Source organism: Citrus sinensis, chromosome 2 (assembly GCF_022201045.2).
Source record: "Citrus sinensis cultivar Valencia sweet orange chromosome 2, DVS_A1.0, whole genome shotgun sequence".
Lineage (NCBI taxonomy): Eukaryota > Viridiplantae > Streptophyta > Magnoliopsida > Sapindales > Rutaceae > Citrus > Citrus sinensis.
Genome location: NC_068557.1, coordinates 20,723,445 through 20,743,283, shown reverse-complemented (window position 1 = coordinate 20,743,283; position 19,839 = coordinate 20,723,445). Strand labels below are relative to the sequence as shown.

Genomic DNA, 19,839 nt, shown 5'->3' with positions numbered 1-19,839 from the left:
TAATACGGATACGGCTGTTGATGTTAAGCTTGGGAAGGTTGGTTATACAGCTGCTGTGCGTAATCACGATGGTTTGGTTATGGCATCTCGGATTGATTATGGTCTTTACTTAGATGATGTTGTTATAGTTGAGGCGGAACCCATACACTTTGGTATCTGACTTATTAGTGAGATTGGTTTATCTCCATTGATCATTGAGTTGGACGTTTCGTGGGGTTTAAAATTTTTTTTTTTTATTTAACTGGGGCTCTAAAAAGAGTTAAAGAGAAACAGAACGGGGGTAAGAAACCCCGTAAAAGTCATGAAATAAAAGAGACCGAACACCCAAAGGGGGGGTAGGGTACACAAGAAAGCCAAGAGGAAGAGAAAAAGCGAGGTTCGCCATATAATCTGCAGCGAAATTGGCTTCTCTGTAAATATGGGTGATGGAGACATGCCAATCCAATTTGAGATAGTCCTTAATAGCCTGGACCAAGGGAGCATACTCATTAGTCATCACCGATGATCTAGCCACCAACTGAGTAACGCATAGGTTATCTGTTTCAACTTTCAATCTACGGATGCCTGAGTCCCAAGCAAGCTGAAACCCTTTATACAAGCCCTAAAGTTCCGCCACCGTAATAGAGCAAGAGCCAATCATCATCTCAAAGCCAGATATCCAACGCCCTAAGTGATCCCAAATCAGACCGCCTGCAGTAGAAATCCCATCAGACTTGTGAGCACCATCCGTATTCAAAGTACACCATGGCCACTCAGGAGGATGCCAAGAAATCCACTTATTCATTCTAATTCTCCTTGTGACCAACGAGCTGTTATGAAGCTTATGCGTCTCCTCGGCTCTTGAATGGACATCCACTAACAAAGCCGCACAGTCTATCTTTGTTTGGTTAAAAAGAAACTAGTTCCTCCAATACCAAATCCTCCATAATGCTAAACCAAAGAAAACAACCCAATTTGAAACATCTCCCATTCTACTATCATCAACCAAATTCGAGTGCAGCCAATGGTGGAACCGAGCGTTAAAAAAGCCTTGTCGTTGACTTATGGGGATGATGTTGAACCAAAACTGCTTAACCAAAGGACAGTCACGTAGAGCATGCATGGCATCCTCACACAAAGCCCCACATCGGTCGCAACAAGTCGAGGTGAGAAGATGCCGTCTAGCCAACTCAGCCTTAGTCTTCAACCTCGCATGAAAGGCCTGCCACAAGAAGACTCGCACGCTCTGAGGGCCTTTCCACGTCCAGATCAACCTCCAAATTCGATCTTCAGCAGCTGAGTTGTAACCAGAGAGAGCCAAATAAGCAAAGCTTGTAGTAAACTCACCATGTTTCGAATGAGTCCAAAAAATGGTATCCATGCCCTTCGCATGAGAAGGGGGATGGAGAGCCGCTATTTGAAGGATAATATTGTTGGGAAGATACTGCTCAAAACTGGACCAGCACCAACTCCCATTTACATCAACGAAATCAGCCACCTTGCATTCCAGAATTTCCACAGGGATAGAATCAGTTGCGTAGGCTATTAAGGGAACATTATCAATAACCCAAAGATCCCACCAAAAGCGAACATATAGACCATCTCCCAAACACCAACGCCTGCTCGCAAGGACTTCGCTCTAAACATGCCCAAGAGATTTCCACAAGTGAGAGCCATAACGGGTAGGAAGCTCATGAGGCAAATTGAGAGGGTCAATTCTGTATTTGGTAGTGAGGACCCTGACCCATAAACTAGTTGGAGAAGAAATTATACACCATGCGAGCTTCATGTGTAAAGCTCGATTCATCATTGTCAAAGACTTAAAGCCAAGGCCGCCAATAGCTTTAGGTTTACACACATTATGCCAACTAACCATGCTGAGCTTCTGCTGAGAAGAAACATCGCTCCAAATAAACTTCCTGCAAGCCCTATCGATACGCCCACGAACAACACTAGGAAGTGAAATAGTTTGCATAATATAAATTGGGATTGCCTGGAGGACTGACTGAGCTAGAGTGATACGACCAGCCAAAGACAAGTGTGAAGCATTCCAGCCCGATAGCCGCTTTTCCACCTTATCGATAATCTCTTGGAACATGTTAGTAGAGACTCTAAAATGATGCAGAGGGACCCCAAGGTATTTACCGAGATCGGATGTAACCGAGAAGACAAGAAGATTCAAAATGGAGGATATATCTTTAGCACCTATGTTTTTGGAAAAATAAAGTAAGGTTTTGCTTGTATTCACTTTAGCATTAGAGCAAAAACAAAAATCTACTAACACTGCCGAAATAACTTTAGCTTGCTCAACAGTAGCCTCTGCAAGCAAAAGAAGGTCATCAGGGAAAAAGAGATAGGATAAAGGAGTACCAGTATGAGATAACATGATTGGACGCCACTTCCCAACATTAACGGCATTGTGAATCCCATGACTAAGACGTTCGATGCAAAGAACAAAGAGGTAAGGAGATAGAGGGCAACCCTGACGAATTCCTCTAGAAGGAATAAATTCATTAGTAGCTTCCCCATTCCACAAAATCCTCATAGTAGCCGAAGTAATGCATGTCATGATAACTTGGATAAGATCGGGAGGAATCCGAGCTTCTCGCAAAGTATCACTAATGAATTCCCAACTGAGACGATCATAGGCCTTCTCTAAATCAACCTTAATAACCATGAAACCTGTAGCGCCTGTCTTCTTACGCATAGAGTGCATAACTTCTTGAGCAATTACAATATTTTCTGTGATATGGCGGCCAAGAATGAAACTGGTTTGGTGAGGGCCAACCAAATGAGGTAAAATAGAGTGAAGCTGGTTTGCAATCATCTTGGTGATAGTCTTGTAAGCGACATTGCAAAGGGAGATAGGACGATACATCTTCAAAGAGGAAGGGTTTTCTGTCTTGGGAATAAGAGCAAGCAGCGTAGAGTTAAGCCCTTCAGAGAGAATTTTATTCTGAAAAACATCTTTCACAAATCGACAAAGAGATGGATCAACAATATTTCATTGTGTCTGATAAAAAATGGCATGGAGGCCATCTGGACCCGGGGCTTTCATGGGGTGCATTCCGAAAATGGTCTTCTGAACCTCCTCATTTTCTACGTCCATAATTAAAGATTGAAGCAAGTCGTCCTCAATTAGTGGAAAGCAATTAGGATGGGGGTATTGACGAAAGTCAGAAGACTCACAGGAGTACAAGATTGAATAAACTGAATAGAATGGGCTTTTATCTCATCCTTGTCATAAAGCCAGACCCCCGCGTTATTTTGAATAGCAGCTATATTATTTCGTCTCCTTCTAGAAAGGGTTTTATGATGATAATAAGAAGTATTACGGTCCCCGAGAAGAAGCCAGTCACGACGAGCCTTCTAATGCCAGATGATTTCTTCTTGGGTAAGCACCTCTTCAAGGTCAGCTTTTAAATTTTTCTCCAGATCCACAAGCCCCCGAGAATAATAGCTCTCCAAAGCCCTCTGAATCCCTCCTAAACGGGCCAATAAACGTTTCTTCCGCCAAAAAATATTCCCAAAACACTGTTTGTTCCATTCAATAACTTTGAGACGAAATTGATTAACTACATCTACATACTGGAGGTTTTGATTCCAGGATTCAGCCACAAAATCCTTAAACCCCTCATTAGTGAGCCAAGCCGCTTGAAACCAAAACGGACGAGAGTTTGAAACCCTTGAGAACGAAACATGCCTTATCACAAGGAGGGGCCTATGATCAGAGCTCAATTTTGGAAGATGAAGCACAGTGGAGTCAGAAAAGATACGAGCCCATTCACTATTGCAGATGACGCGGTCAAGGCGTTTGAAAGGGCTTCCGCGGGACCAAGTAAAATGAGGCCGTGGAATTGAAGATCATGCATGCAATGAAGATGGAACCAAGAGTGGAAAAAATTGCAAGCTCCCATGCCTGTAGGGGAGCTTCTTTTTTTTTCAGAATCATACAGGATAGTGTTAAAGTCCCCACCCATAATCCAAGGACCATGCACTGTTTGAGCTAATTTATCTAGCTCACCCCAAAGATGGTTTCTAATATTCGAGTGAGGGCTAGCATAAATGGTTGTCAACCAAAAGAGAAAGCTGCGATTATTAGAAATTTGAAGATGAACATACTGAGAGTGACTAGCATCTATCTTGATATGAAGAAAATCTTTCCAGATGACCCATATACCACCAGCAAAACCCTCTGCTTCTACCCTATAAGAGTTGTCAAAACCACTTCTCTTAATAAAATTGTCAGCCTTGTAACCACTGATACGGGGCTCCAATAACACAACCAGTGAAGGCTTATAATTTTGAACCAACGTAAAAAAACAACGTTGAAAAGATGGTGACGCTGCACCTTGAGTATTCCAGAACATGGTCGTAATAAACGTAAGGACAATGGCCAAAAGAAACAAGGGAAGCTACTGAGGGGACTCTAAAATCTCGGCCTCAACCTCCATTCCAAGTTCGGCAACAACCAAGCTATTATTAGCAAACGAAATTTCTCCAGTCATGTTTGCGACGGGAGAGTCTTCAAGCTTAACATTTGCCTCCATAATGCTGGAGTCCCGAGGAGAGACCTTATCAGGTGGTTCACCATCGAGGGAAGGGTCACAAAAATTTTATGAGGGGAGGTGATCATTGGCTTGCGGGGCTAAGATAGCTTTAGGAAATGAAACGAAACTGTGGTGAAGAGGGTTAAGGGTTATGGGAACGGGAATTGCCCCTGGCTAGTTGGGAGTAGATCGTTGGTAGGCATACATGCCTTGCATGGAAGTGGAAGCGGCAGTAGATGTGGAATACGATACATGCGTTGAGGAAAGTTGAGGAATAGCGTGCATGCCATGCATGGCTGAGGGTTGCTTATGTGGGTGGGGATAACTGTTAAGAATTTGGATGTTAGGATCAATATTCTCAGTCATGGAGTGGGTGGATAAATTCAGAGCAGTGGCTTTATGGGAATGGTATTTTTTGGATTGTTGAATGGCGGGTTTCTTTTTCATGCTTTTAGATTTTAGGGCTAGGTTTTGTGTGCTTTCTAGGATAGGCACTATGGTTTCCGGATGAGGAGCAGATTCTGTCTCCTGATTTTGAGAGATTGTTTCCTCATTAACCAAAGCTTCTAAAACACCAAAACGGGACTGCATAATTCTCGGTATATGCCGATTCTTCTCAGGATTATTCGGATTATCCTTTTCGGTGACTTTACGAGGGCGCGGCTTACGGGCCACCACCATCCACGACCCAAACTTAGGCTCTTCTCTGGCCACCACAATGTCCTGTTTCTCAGCCTCCGTTAAAGGATCTGGATTGTCCTTAGCCATGGGATCAATGTCTATTCTATCAGGGCATGCATCCTTGTAATGACCAAATTTTCCACAACCAAAACAAATCATTGGCAAATTTTCGTATTCCACTTTTTGGATTCTACCTTCGAGATTAAATTGTGACACTAGAGGCTTCTGAAGATCCAGCTCAACCGCAAGACGTGCAAATTTGCCCCTCTGTGCCGCGACTGTATTGGAATCAATTTTAATGACTGGACCAATGATTTGCCCTAGCCGTCGAATGATATTTTTGTGATAAAAGTGGATATTCATCTCAGAAAGACGGATCCAAGCCACAATACGATCGATTTTATTATTGACCACATCAAATTTCGGAGTCCATTGCTGCACCGATAAATAATGACCTAGCACCGTCCAAGGGCCCTCAGTAAGGGCATACTCCACATCTTGTGCGTTACTAAAACGGATCAGGAAATAATCATTAGCCAAATCAATGATATCAAACCCTGAGGTAGAACTCCAGATTTTGTTTAAACGGGAACAGAGCACTCGGTATCCTAAATTGTGCCCTAAAATTTTGACCACCACTGAATTTACCCATGGTTCCGCTAAGCGATCATGAACTCTACTGGAGAAGGCTATATACGGCATTGCTTCTTCCTCCCGGAATGTCACATCCTCGTCCTCCAACTCCCAGTTATCCTTCTGACCGGAACTCACAATACCCGCCTGCTGGTGTATGTCCATTAGCATATCTCGGAAAGACAGAGGAGAAGGATTATCTCCATCCACCCCTTAAGCCCTAAACTCTGCCTTCTTTGTGGAACGGTCCCCTACCAGCAGCGGTTGAGAGATTTTATCAAAGCACATTACCATTCTTTTTTTTTTAATAAGTCTGCCCGTGGGTTTTTTAATTTTTATCTAGATAGCATAATATTCGTGCCAATTTTTTATGGATAATTATTGAGTTGCAACATCTATTATTACCAAAGTAGGATTTTAAGATTGGTCACATATCTGGAGATTTTAATAAAGTTGTTAGGGGTGGCAATTTGGATCAAGATTTGCTTATTCGATTTTGATTCAGTGAAAATTAAATGGATTTGAATTTGAAAAAAATTAATTTGTTTAATAAATTGCTGAATTCAAATCAATTCTCTAATAAAACTAATTGAATCCAAGTTTAAGAATATTTATTCATTTATTCGTTTAGAATTGATTCAATAAATAGATGATAAATGGATAGAATACAATCCATTCGTTTAAAATTTGTTTAATTAACTTACTTATTTATCTTTAAATTTGTGTTAAAAAATTTTTAAATTTAAAGGTTAATTTAATAATTATAAATGATAATAAGACAAATATATAAGTGAAAACATAAATTAGAGCAGTGCCAACCCTAATTTTTTTACCTCATCATTTGTACTCTTTCTTTCTCTTCTCTTGGTCTTATCTTCCATGGCAATTTCTTTTTGTTGTGCCAGCAATTCTTTTTGTTTTTTTGTTTAGAGAAGCTATCACTACTTCACCTAATGGTAAGCTCTTATTCTTTTTTACGTTTTAATTTTTGTGCTACGAGTTTATTTTTAATTTTGCCTAGGTAGCTTCCCAACTATGTCCAGTTTTTGTTGGGCAAATGGGTATGTAAAAATGGCACTGCCTATAAAAAAATTTATGAAAATGAACGAGATTCAAGGAAGAAAGTAAGCTCCGTTTAAATTACAAGCCATTTTTTTACCATGGGTATTGGGGTAATAGCGTTTATAAAGAAGACACAATCAAGCAAGAGTGAAAATGGTGGAGAGTTCAAGTCGGTGATGTTTTGAGATCTTTTTCTTTTTCTTTTTCCGCAGTAAGAATTTCTAATTGGTGTTTGAATAACTGCATATTTTAATTTTAAAATATGATTTGCATTATTTGTATTTTATAGGATGTTAAATATGTGGGTTTTTTAATTTTATTTTACTTAGTTTTTATTTATTAATTATATTTTGTATACCAATTCATATTCAATTTGATTAGTTATGGATTAGTTTATTTTGGGACAAACGAATGGTAAACAATTCAGATTCGATTTATTTATTAATTTTTGAACCAAATTTTTGTTTACTAAACGAATCGAATCTGAATTTTAAGATTTTAATTTGTTTAATAAATAAATTAAATTTGAATTGGCAGAATTTTGAACAAATTTATTTAAAATATGATTTATTTATTCGTTTTGCCACCTTAACTGCTGTGCTTTGGATAAATTTGCACCTAACTATATATCCAATGCTTTATATATGAAGAGGATTTTCCCCAACACCGAGCTTGATATCCTTGATTTGTATCATGGAATAATAAGAATCTATTTTTTCATTCTAATGGTCGATTCAGAAATATTACTTTAGATCAAGAATGCCCATAATACAAATCACATCCCACATTCTATTTATTAAACAATATACCAGTGGAGAAATCAAAGTGCAGCATATGCATATATCGAGACTCAGTGTTTCAGTAAAGCCAAAATACATTTATATCAACCAGTTGGGTTGGCTAGAGCCACTCCCTCACAAATGTGAGGGAAGTGGTTGAAGCCCTCACAAACGTATTGTAAGGATTTAATTTAAATTTTTTTTTTGGAGCTTCAGAGCTTGAGTGAAAATAGTCTTTCTCCCAATATAGGAGTTGAGCGTCCCTCGAATATTAAAGATAATTAAAAAATTTGAGCGGTATCATATCAGAACTGATGTAAATAGGTCAAGATGAGAGTTGGGCGTCCCTCGAATATTAGAGAGGGTTAAAAAATCTAAGCGATACCATATCATAACTGATGTAAATGGGTCTCAATAATTTGTATGATGTAAATATCATGAGCAATAGTTTTCCTCAAAAAAAAAAAACATTTATATCAAATATATTGAAGCATGTAAAATTAAAAAAGTAGAAAATAACTAAGTACGGTTTAATGAAAAAAATAATAATATATACGTTTAGAATAATGTTTTAAAATAAAAAGACTTAAGTAATTTGTTTAAATCATAGAGACTAGAGGAACATTTCCCTAATGTCCTTTTTATCATGTGTCTGAGCTTCATTTGCAAGGGTACCAGGCATTTTTTTTTTCCTTTTTCAATTTTTTGTGAATAAATTTTAGCACATCAAACAATAATATAATGAGTTCATGAGAAAATTAATAGAAAATAGATGGCCAATTTTGACTGACCATCACTAAAAATTCTCTTGTTATTCTTAGTTTATTCGTTTAATGTCGAAGTCACAATTGGCATACAATATTAAATTATTTATTGATCTAATTGGGGTATACAGTGTCCCCATAACGCTAATGATCTTAACTTTCTAGTTTTTACAATAAATTCACAACTTCAGTTTTATGTTTGTCCTTGCAGTGGCCAAAAGCACATACAGAATCTAAAAGAATTTCTGAAAGCACAATCATCAATGGACATTACTACTACAGCAACCCAAATGCTTCATTTGCCATCTCTTCCTGTTCTCTTATCTTTTCTCCTCTTCTTGTTGATGCTTATTAGATATTGGAAGAATTCCAATGGACAAGGCAAGCAGCCTCCCGGGCCAAAACCGCTGCCGATTCTGGGGAACTTGCATCAGTTGGCTGATGGTCAGCCACACCATGTTATGACAAAACTATGCAGGAAATATGGTCCTGTCATGAAACTAAAACTTGGCCAGCTTGATGCTGTGATCATTTCATCACCTGAAGCTGCCAAAGAGGTGCTGAAAACAAATGAGATCAAGTTTGCACAGAGGCCTGAAGTTTATGCTGTCGAAATCATGTCATATGATCATTCAAGTATCGTGTTTGCTCCCTATGGTGATTACTGGAGAGAAATGAGGAAGATATCGGTCTTGGAGCTTTTGAGTAACAAGCGTGTCCAGTCATTCAGATCGATAAGAGAAGATGAGGTATGGGGTCTTGTTGAATTCATTTCCTCAAACCAGGGTCGTCCCATCAATCTTAGCGAAAAGATCTTCACCATGACAAATGATATTATTGCTCGAGCAGCCTTTGGTAGGAAGAACAGCGACCAGCATAACTTCACTGTATTGCTAGAGGAGATCATGAAAATTGGTGCAGGCTTTGCCATTGCTGATTTGTACCCTTCCCTTACGTTTCTTCGTCCCTTGACTGGAGTGAAGCCTGCTCTGATGAGAATTCAGAAAAAGATGGACAAGATTCTTGAAGATATTGTAGCTGAACACAAGTTGAAAAGAAAAGCTGCTGCAAACAACAATGTTAAACTCGAAGAGGAAGATCTAGTTGACACACTTCTGAATTATGCGGAGGCTACTAATAAGAATGAGTTTCATCTCACAATCGATCAGGTTAAAGCTGTCACTTTGGTAAGAGCTATACACCATGCCAAAATTCAGTTTCTATTATTGAAGTTTCCTATCAAATATGTATTAATAAGACCTATTATTGAAGATGATTAACTTGATGAGACTTCAATATGTTTCCAGGACATTTTTTCAGCAGGTAGTGAGACTTCGGCAACATCAATGGAATGGGCTATGTCAGAGCTACTAAAGAACCCAAGAGTAATGAAGAAGGCACAAGAAGAGGTAAGGCAAGCATGCAAAGGAAAGAGCAAAATTCAAGAGGCAGACATTCAAAAGCTAGATTACTTGAAATTAGTTATCAAGGAAACATTTAGATTACATGCTCCAGGTCCCTTTACCCCAAGAGAAGCAAGGGAAAAATGTGAGATTAGAGGATATACAATACCAGCCAAAGCCAAAATCCTCATTAATCTTCATGCAATAGGAAGAGATCCAACAGTCTGGAAAGATCCTGAATGCTTTCAACCAGAGAGATTTGAAGGTTCTTCTACTGACTTTAAAGGAAATCACTTTGAGTTGATCCCATTTGGTGGAGGAAGGAGGATTTGCCCAGGCATATCATTTGCTACTGCTAATATTGAACTTGGACTTGCTCAACTAATGTACCATTTTGACTGGAAACTTGCAAATGGAGAAAGACTAGAAGACCTTGATATGTCTGAGAATTTTGGAATGACAGCTAGAAGAAAGGAGAATCTGCAGGTGATCGCCACCACTCGTATTCCTTTTGAGAAGTGACATAGCGGGAGGGCAGTAATAAGTGCTGGGAATTGCATAGAACTTTCGTACCTGTCCAGTTTTATTACATTGTATCAGTTCCGGTGCAAAGAATGCTACAATAAATACTGTAAAATGCAACTGATCAAGTTCTATTTCAATATACACAAATAAAAAACAAATTAAAAAATTCCTTTTTGTTCCAAATAGGGGCATTAGTTTGATCATGCCATTATGTTTTGCAAACATTGAAACTTGACTAGCTCAGCGATTACATCAGTTTGAATGGAGAAACTAGATGGGATCAAACAAGAGATGAACTTACAAGAACTCTTTGCAAAGTTATTGAAGGTGTATGCTCTTATTTTAACATAAAGGCATCCTAAACTTGCCATTGAGATATTATCCTCTAATACATCAAACCTTTACCTTCTCTCATTGTGATTGCTGTGGAGGAACTTAAAGATATGTGGCCTCAAACTCCCCAGTGCCAAGCATGTCTAATCATCCATTTCAACAAAGGCAGGTATAATCCTATTGAATCCATTCCTCATCCCAGAGCCTCTATCAATCTCAGCAAAAGTACCTTTTCAGCTAAAAAACAGCCTTTAGTATGCATTTGGTAAATAATGAACAGATCAAGGTGCAGTTACTATTGTCCTAAAGGAAGCTATAATGGTCAGCGGAGCCCAATCTGTATGCTCTCTAATCATACTCTTGCATCCATTAGCAAATTGAAGCCTGAATACAGCCAACGCATGAGATTAACAGATGTCCCGATGATATCAAGAATCCAGTAAAAACTTTAGAAAAAGAAAACAACAACGACAACAGCTACCAATTTGGATAAACAAACAATAATATACAAGGACTTGCACAAGCATATTCATAGAAGATGAGCCAAATTTCTGCAGTTACCTGATGTCATAGCCACAAACTGTTCAGAATCGGGATATATAATGCTAAGAAGAGGGTTCCCTTTTTGATTTGCAAAATAAGGTTCTATGAAAGAAGTAGCATAAGGAAACAATGCTACACGGATGAGCATAATTTACATAATAGGTCAAAATTTAAAAGATGAAAGCAGAAAAATAATTTGTCTCTTATCCCAAAAAAAAGAATACTCTGTGAGTAAAATGTGTAGTAAATAATTTAATACGTAATTTATTTATTTTTTTCACATGACTCAAGGAGGGAAAGCCTACAGTAGAAGAAAACAGAATTACATGCAGATGAACACAGACAATTTTAGATGAAATAGATAGAAACAAACAGGAATGTGAGAAGATTTAGTAGATAAGATTAAGATGATCATGTGTCCATAAACGTGAATGCAGAAACAGACATACATTACATGTCAAACAGACCACTTACAATATAGTATTTGTAAAATTCCTCCCAGTGTATATGTGTACACAAATGAATATAAATAATGAAATATCAATATCTCCAATCGTACAACTGGAAAAGATAGTACTCCAAAACACCATATGATCAAGGAGCAAAAGACAAGAATAGGTAATTAAAATACAGCATATAGGCTTAACAAATTTTTAATTCAGAAAAAAATAAAAAGGACATCAGCAAGGCACGGGTTCATTAACAGTGAATATAAAGTACCTTTCTCACTTGTATTACCGAAACTTGCATTATAACAAGGTCCGTTCAAAAAGCTTAAATTTGAAAGAGAATCAAATTAATAACTTTAAGAGAGACCTCCGCTCTCTTTCTCCCCATTCTCTGGTGCACAGTTGATAGTTCTCAATTTGTCAAATCCCTTTGGAAGCAAACCTCTAATTTCCATCTTGCGAAAAAGCTTCATTGCAAGTTCATCCTTTCCACAATGGTGAAGTCCACAGTAAAGCTCAGATAGGATAATTGAATCCGGAGCCATACATTTTTCAAGCATTTCCAGCAAGACTTCAGCTGCTCTGTCAAAATCCTCATTCTGGCAAAAAGTAGACATCAACATTTCAAAAATATGTTTATTGGGACGACAACCACTCCTTATCATGCTTTTATAGAGCTGAAAGGCACGTTCAGAGTTCTTCCTCACACATTGCCCAGTGATAAGAGCTGAATAGGTTGAGGCATTTGGGACCAAGCTATTTTTATCAAGATCTTTAACCAAGTAAGCAGCTTTCTTTGTCTTACCCTCCTTGCATAAACCCAGTATCAAGGCATTATAAGTCAGTATATCAACCTTAATGCCATTTCTCAACATCTCCTCATAAAGGCTGGCACCCATCTCACTATTGCCCACTTGACCATACCCATTAATCAACGTGTTATAAGTCACAACATTGGGAGACACATTCGTGGCTTTCATCTCACTAAATATCCTGTTCGCTTCATGTAACTTTCCTTTCTTGCAAAAACCAAAAATTAGAGTATTAAAAGTAATCACATTTGGCTGAATGCCATTCTTCTCCATCAAGTTTTTAAACTTCATAGCCAAACTCAAAAGACCCTTGTTACAATGCCCGGAAATCAATGTATTATAAGTTGTAACAGAAGGAATGAAACCCATACTCTCCATATTCTTAAACACTTCAACCGCCCTTTCAATGATTCCCAATTTACAGAAAGCATGCATAACCATATTTAGAGTATAAACATTGGGTGAAATCCTATTTCGCCGCATTTCTTTATAAAACCCCAAAGCAATATCAACCCTTTCTGAATCAAGTAATGAGCTCAGAAACTTATTGCAGGACTCAATTATAGGCAAAAAACCATAATCCCTCATTTGACAAAAAGTGTCGGTAGCATTCCTAAACTTCTTTCTATGAGCATAAGTCTTAAACAATAAATCAAACACTAGCGGCGAAGAATCACACATCCGATAAGAATACAAAATAGAATCAAACAACTTACTAGGCAAATCAAACGAATCCGAATCAAGAATGCCTCTTAAAATCGATTCAGAAGACTTAAATTTCCTATTTTTGGTCAAAATATGGAGGACAATTGAATGAGTTTCTAGGGTAAGTGAACTGGGTTTGTGAGTTTGGACCCAAGTGAAAAACTCAAGTGAAAGAACATAGTCTTTTTGTACTTTTAATAAAACATGCTTAACTCTAAATGGGGTCAAATGGGTTGATAAAGCAGTGAGCTTCTTCCAATCAGAGTGAATCAAATGGCTATAAGTAATGTTTACAAAATCAAAGTCTTGGCCTTTTGGCTCAGGGAGTGTTCTGTGAGGAATTGGAATGGGATTCCGATTCATTTTCATTGAATTTTCAGAAACTGAAGGGTTTATAAAGGTGGGATTTTTATCAAGAGTGGTGACCATTGTTGATAATCGACGAAATGGGAAAACATTAATGGTTGAAAGTGAATTGAAAGCTCCAACCTTTGTTGAACAAACTGTTGTAAGTAGCGATTTTGGCAGCAGCTTCATCCCGTTCACCGTTCTGTCACCACGTTGAGTTGGTGAACTCAAAAGTGCTTTTGCTCTTTTAAGTTTTAAAAGCGCTTCCTTTTTTTTTTTTTTTTTTTCCTCTTCTTCTTTTCAAGTGGGTAATAGGCGTGTGGGCTTAAACTTCGTGGGCTTTGAAGGTTTTGGTTTAGAGTTACCCTATTTATTAAGTAAAAGGAAATATTTTTATTTATTTGAGTTTCAATTAGTAAAATACTCTTTAGTGAGTAGGGATGGCAAAAATCCCCACGGGAACGAGTACTTTCGGGGATTTTTTCCATTCGGGGAGGATACGGGGATAATTTTATACCTAATTTTTTATTCGGGGAGGGGACGGAAACAATTTTTTATTCTGGGAGGGGACGGGGATGAGGTGGAATCCCCATCCCCTACCCATTTCCCCATTTTAATTTTTAATTTTATTTTTATTTTTAAAATTACTAATAAATAAATAACAAAATTATAAATATTGTTAAAAATAATAAATATCAAAATATTTATATTATTAAATGCTAATAGGTATCATACATTAACTCGAATTGCTAGAGATATTGTGGCAATTCCAATTACAACAGTTGCTTCTGAATCAGCTTTTAGCACCGGTGGTAGAGTTGTGAGCTCACACCGTAACAAACTTCATCCAAGCACATTGGAGGCCTTAATGTGCTGTCAAAGTTGGTTGCGAGCTTACAATAACAGTATGAGTTTATTTTACATTGTGATTATATTATACAGTTATTAATATTTGCACTTATAAATTACTTTACTTATATTATTTTCATTGTTTTATAATTATTTTAATAATTTATATTTTGAATGTGACTTTGTAATGGATCAATATTAATGTAAGATATATTTTGAACTTTATTTTTATCTGAATTTTTTATTTTAATATGATTAATTTAAAATAAAAAATAAAAACAATGTATTAGACTATTAGTTATTCGGGGACCAGGGACCCTCGGGGATCCCCTGTTATTATTCGGGGAGGGGATGGGGATTCTCTCAAGTAATTCTGACGGGGACGGGGAGGGGACGGGGACATACGCAAAATATCGGGAATGGGTATGGGGAGATTGGTCCCCTCCCCTCCCCTCCCCATTGCCATCCCTATTAGTGAGAGTAACTACTGAGGACATGAATTCTGTTTTTGGGGACCAAAATACACATATTATTTGAGTTTCAATTAATGTTGAAATAAGATAGAGAGAATTTTGGCCTTGGCTGGTATTCTGTATCCACTATTCTCACATCTTTCTGTTGCCACTCTTATGTTTAAAAAGAAACTGGAAGATGTAATCTGAAACTTTTCCTGATAATTGTTTTCAAGTAATCAAGCTTTTGAATGTCTGATTCTTCAATTTTTCTCTTTTCTTTGCATGCTTGTGTTATCTGAAAATCCCTCGTAGGTTAGCAGTCAGAAATTTTCTTAATGCGGATGTCTTTTTTTTTTTTCAAAATGCTTGAATCGGAACCTCATATATATAAAAAAGACTTTTTCTCCGGAGTGAACATTCCTGAGTTTTAGAATACAGATTTGTAGCTCGTGTCGTATATATTACTGTTCGAACAAATGCAATGTTGTTAACATTAATAATAAGAAAATTTAGCAAGGGTTTACAAGTCTTACCTGAGTGGTAGCTGTGACTTTAATAATTGTGAGATGAAATCATGGTTATCAGGAGCACAATTCAACAGTGTCTGAAACAAATATTTGTCACCAGTCTCAACATTTTTGTAATTAATAGAAATTTATCTTTTCATCTTATGTTGAGCAATAATATCTTCAAGAATCTTGTCCATGTTCTTATGAATTTTCTACACTTTAGACTTCATCCCGCTTACAGAACAAAGAAATTTAAGAGAAGGGTACAAATCAGTAATGACAAATCCTGCAGCAAGCGGCAATATTTCCTCAACAAGTGGAACTAAAATCATCTTGATCTTTGCACTTGTTACCAAATGCTGCCCTAGAAATAATATCACTAGTCACATCCCTCAGAGGAAGAAATGAATTCAACAAGATTTAATGCCTCTTCTACTCTTATTAATCTGAATGATTGCGCGCGATTTCTACTTGAGAGATCGAATACCGTAATCTTCCTCAGGTTTCGCCAGTAATCGTTACAAGGAGAGAAGGACATACTTGAAGTTGAAAGATAATACGTCATTATTTTTACCGGCAAAAGTTTCATGCCTCTGCGCGAAGCTAATCTCGTTTGTTTTTAAGACCTCTTGGGTTGCTCCAGGTGATGAAATGACCAAAGCAAGTAGCTCACCAAGTTGCAGTTTCATTACAGGACCATGTTGCTTGGATAGTCTTGTAAGAGCTTGATGTGGTAAAGCACCTGCCCATTGATGGAAGTTGCCTATACTAGGAAGTGATTTTGGCCCTGGAGGCTGCTTGCTTTTGCTTTTTCTTTAGCTTCTGGATTGCTTCCAATATTTAATAAGCATCAAGAAGAAGAGAAGAGAAGCTAAGAGGATTCGAAAGGATTGAAATTGGAGCATCTGGTTTATTGAAAAATCCTTAGTTTTCTTTGTAGACGCTGGAATCATTTTGTTGTGTATGATTTTTTATTCTGCTTGTACTTCAGTTCAGGGATGATAAGATATGTTAGAAATCCAAATTTGATAAAAGTTAAAATTGTTTTAATGACTGTTTGGTTAACAAGAAAATGAAAGAAAGTTGAGAGAATAAAACTGAAGTTAAGAGGATTCTAGAATATAATTTGATTTATTCTGAATGAATTTATAAAGCGATTACATTGTTGTTTATATACTAAGCTGAAGATGACAGCTCAAATGTATTGCTAACTATAATTAATCAAAACGAATCTTCACGTGTGCTGATAATTGTTACATAGGAAAAAACTATTTGCCCCGATTTTTAACCCCACCCCGAATTGAAACGCACTGTTTTACTTAAATAGAAAACGCACCGTTTTACTTAAATAGAAAACGCAGCAAAATCTCTGTAAGTCTCTCTTTACTCTCAGTCTCTCTCTCTCAGTCTCTCTTTACTCTTGGTCTCTCACACCCGCAAAAATCTACAATCACCGACGGGACAGCCGGCACAGACGACGGATCACCACCATCACTCGGTCGATGTCTCTGTTGCCATCACGAGAAAGACCAACCATGCAGGAAGTAGCTAGAGTTCTGGTTTCCCTTCTTCCAGCTCCACCCGCAAAACTTTCTCTAGCCGCTCCAAAACCAATAGACTATTACACCAAATTTGTGTTCGACAGAGAACGGTAGCAGCATGTTGAGCACGACGACAATTCGTCTGATGCTCGGTGGTTTGTTAGGTTTGGAGAAGTTATATCTAAGAACACCCTTTAAATTGCTAGTCTCCTTTTGTTTTGAATTAACAGCCAGGAAGTTGGAAAATGAGCCCACGAGGATAAAATAGTCTCTGATGTTGTTCCTTGAAGAGAAAAGATGTATAATTGTGCTTATCACTAATTTTTGTACATTCTGGACTGACTAGCTTAGGAATTTAGTTTGAAGTACTAAAAATCTTTTTTTGAATGGTTGCTTATGAATGCTTGTGGGTTACAGGCCAAGTTCTCTAGCACTGCTAACTCGTATTTATTACGTTTGAGTTTTTAGTGAGGTTAATTATGAATCTTTGCTGTTTGGGTTTTGCAGTTTGCAATGAATTGAAGCGAGCTGCACAGAGTGTTGGGTTGAAACGAAAGCAAATAGAAGGACAAACACGTACTGCACAACTGCAATTAAAAAAGGAAAAACGACCGTTTTAAAACGCAGCGTTTTGGAAAAATTCGGGGTGTAAATTCGGAGTTAAGTTCGGGGCATATAGCAGCGCTGAATTACATAACCACCAGGTGCCACCTGGACAGCCAAATCATCAACCTTTAACCGTGTGCTGTAGCTGCTGCAATCCTCTGTTTTATCTTCTGTTTTGCTTATTGTACAGCAAGCAAGAAGAGCTTCCTTAACAATAAAGATGAGACTATTTGGCAGCCGATAAAGTATAAGAAAATGTAAAAATTGAGATGAGAAAGTTCAGCTAACTTCCTGCTCACACAAAGCATGTGGGCGGGAGAGTTTTGTTACATGGTTATAACCCATTGCCACGCTGGCAATACATGTGCAATGATCTAAAGTTTTACATCACTTGTTGAGGACATATATTGCCTCTTACTCCAGGATTTGTCATCATTGATTTGCACCCTTAAATTTAAGTGACAATTAATCGAGTCAAAGCTCTAGCTATCATTCAGGTAATAATTCACTGAGACTTTTTGATATATTTTCAGGACATTTCTTTTGCAGCAAGTGAGACTTCAGCAACATCACTGGAAAATGAGGTACATACAAAATCGAAGAATCAGAAATTCAAAAGCTTGATTACCCGAAGCACTTATCGAAGAAACTTTCAGATTACATGCCCCGTCCAGCGCCTTTAAACATAAGAGTGGCAACTAAAAGATGTGAGATTTACTGTACCGGCAATAACCAAAATCATCATTGATGAACATGCAACGGGGAGAGATGCAACAATTTAGGCTTATTCTGAAAGCTTTAAACAGAGAGATTTGAAGGGCCTTCAATTGACTTTAGAGGGAACCAACTTTGAAATCCTTCCATTTGGTTCAGGAAGGCGGATTTGTCCGGGCATATCATTTGCTATTTCAATTACTGAACTTGCACTGGCTCAATTGCTATACTACTTTGATTGGAAGCTTCCAAGTGGGATCAAACCTGAAGATCTTGTTATGACTGAAATATTTGGAGTGGCTGTTAGAAGAAGGGAAAATAAATAAATATAATGAAAAATGTAACAGTTTTTCAAGAAATTAACAGTTTTACTGCTTGTGGATTTCATTTTTCCCAAGTAATTTAACAAATTCAATTATAAATAAATCTACTGATATAAAAACAAACAAATTAAGATTTTTATTAAAGTGGACTAAAGAACATTCACTGTACAAGATTAATGATCAAGGTCAACATTTTGAGCATTAATGGTCAAGGTCAACATTTTGAGCGTATCTGGTAGGGTATCCACATACAAATGTTACAAATTAATTGACTCTTGATTCCGACACTTTCCAAGAAATATCCCAAGTTTTATGCCAATATCAATGAAACTAGACGGCAATATGGGAATCCATAGTTTTGATCAAAATTCCTGATTTCACATCACATATATAAAGGGAATTTCTGCTTATGTACGCTGCAATTGCAAGGATTCCTCATAGAGTCAGACAATTACCTCTTCAACGAATGTGGCTGAGGTATACATATCTTTTTACATAATATTTCAGAAGATATATATGTCCTAATACAAGAATAAAAATTGAAAAGTTACGTTACGTCGCAATAGAAAAGACTTATTTTAATCCCAATAATATAAAACTTTAGGTTACATGGCAATAGAAATTATCTATGTTGGCCCAAATTCCTGATGTAAAATAAGAATAGACTGAACATAACTCAAAAAAAAAAAAAGATCTCAAAACTCTCAGCATTTGAAACTTTGCCGTAGCTTGTCAAAATATTTTGCACCAATTATAAATGCCTTCCCCTTGAGGTAAAAATCTTTCTGTCATAGAAAAGGGAGAAAGGAGAGGCAGCTTGTTGTCCCATGAAAAGGCTAAACTTATTGAATTGTGAGACAAATTTTCCATCTTAGAAACTGCATTTTCCACAGGTCTCGTCGTTGACTAGGCATACTGAACAATACGTTTGTGTTTAAGAGATTCACACACTTGCACATCAGGAAAATCTTGGGTTCAATGGGATCGTTCAATAAATTCATTCCATGTGGGTGTTACTGGAAAGTGTAAACGTCACGTGCGTCCCTTGCACGTCATGATGACATCTATAATGATTCCCTAGCTGCCTATAAATGCATCACAATTGTCCTACCATACTTGCTAAGCTAAACAAAATCCTTTAATCCTATCAGCTAAATAAATTGTGTTAAAGACATTATGGGGTTATCTTTTTGTTTCTTAACAGCTTTTTCGCTTTTGTTATTTCATATCACAAATGCTCACCTTGCTTCTCCTCTGCATCAACTTTGCCATGCTG

The 19,839-nt window shown here is 37.4% G+C and overlaps 3 protein-coding genes across 6 annotated transcripts; 1 reads left to right on the top strand and 2 right to left on the bottom strand.

Moving 5' to 3' along the window:
* Positions 1–898: 898 nt before the first annotated feature.
* LOC112498105 (uncharacterized) lies at positions 899–4,529 on the bottom strand. The gene is made up of 5 exons (XM_052434952.1): positions 4,399–4,529; positions 4,102–4,239; positions 3,382–3,664; positions 1,853–2,935; positions 899–1,618 (listed from the first exon to the last, which is right to left on the bottom strand). Exons 1-5 carry the CDS (start codon positions 4,527–4,529, stop codon positions 899–901), a joined length of 2,355 nt encoding a protein of 784 aa, XP_052290912.1.
* Positions 4,530–8,538: 4,009 nt separating this feature from the next.
* On the top strand, positions 8,539–10,559 carry LOC102631112 (premnaspirodiene oxygenase-like). The gene is made up of 2 exons (XM_006469432.4): positions 8,539–9,635; positions 9,756–10,559. Exons 1-2 carry the CDS (start codon positions 8,712–8,714, stop codon positions 10,371–10,373), a joined length of 1,542 nt encoding a protein of 513 aa, XP_006469495.1. The 5' UTR covers positions 8,539–8,711; the 3' UTR covers positions 10,374–10,559.
* Positions 9,900–13,829, bottom strand: LOC102630405 (pentatricopeptide repeat-containing protein At4g26680, mitochondrial). 4 transcript variants are annotated; one of them, XM_052435030.1, is made up of 3 exons: positions 11,271–13,829; positions 10,782–11,093; positions 9,900–10,424 (listed from the first exon to the last, which is right to left on the bottom strand). In XM_052435030.1, the coding sequence occupies exon 1, from the start codon at positions 13,753–13,755 to the stop codon at positions 12,058–12,060; it is 1,698 nt and encodes a 565-aa protein (XP_052290990.1). In that variant the 5' UTR covers positions 13,756–13,829; the 3' UTR covers positions 9,900–10,424; positions 10,782–11,093; positions 11,271–12,057. The 4 variants fall into 4 exon arrangements, with proteins under 4 accessions (XP_052290990.1, XP_006469493.1, XP_006469494.1 ...); XM_006469430.4 differs by having other exon boundaries at positions 11,973–13,829; XM_006469431.4 differs by having other exon boundaries at positions 10,782–10,946; positions 11,973–13,829.
* Between the last annotated feature and the right edge of the window lie 6,010 nt (positions 13,830–19,839).

Excerpts from the sequence above, each read along its gene's own strand:
- LOC112498105 (XM_052434952.1), bottom strand. The coding sequence starts at position 4,529 with ATGGAGGCAAATGTTAAGCTTGAAGACTCTCCCGTCGCAAACATGACT. Across the intron at positions 4,240-4,398 it reads GAGATTTTAGAGTCCCCTCA|TGGTTACAAGGCTGACAATT; the intron begins GTAGCTTCCCTT and ends GCCCCGTATCAG. Across the intron at positions 1,619-1,852 it reads CTCAGCAGAAGCTCAGCATG|AGCGAAGTCCTTGCGAGCAG; the intron begins GTTAGTTGGCAT and ends GGGCATGTTTAG.
- LOC102631112 (XM_006469432.4), top strand. The coding sequence starts at position 8,712 with ATGGACATTACTACTACAGCAACCCAAATGCTTCATTTGCCATCTCTT. Across the intron at positions 9,636-9,755 it reads AGGTTAAAGCTGTCACTTTG|GACATTTTTTCAGCAGGTAG; the intron begins GTAAGAGCTATA and ends ATATGTTTCCAG.
- LOC102630405 (XM_052435030.1), bottom strand. The coding sequence starts at position 13,755 with ATGAAGCTGCTGCCAAAATCGCTACTTACAACAGTTTGTTCAACAAAG.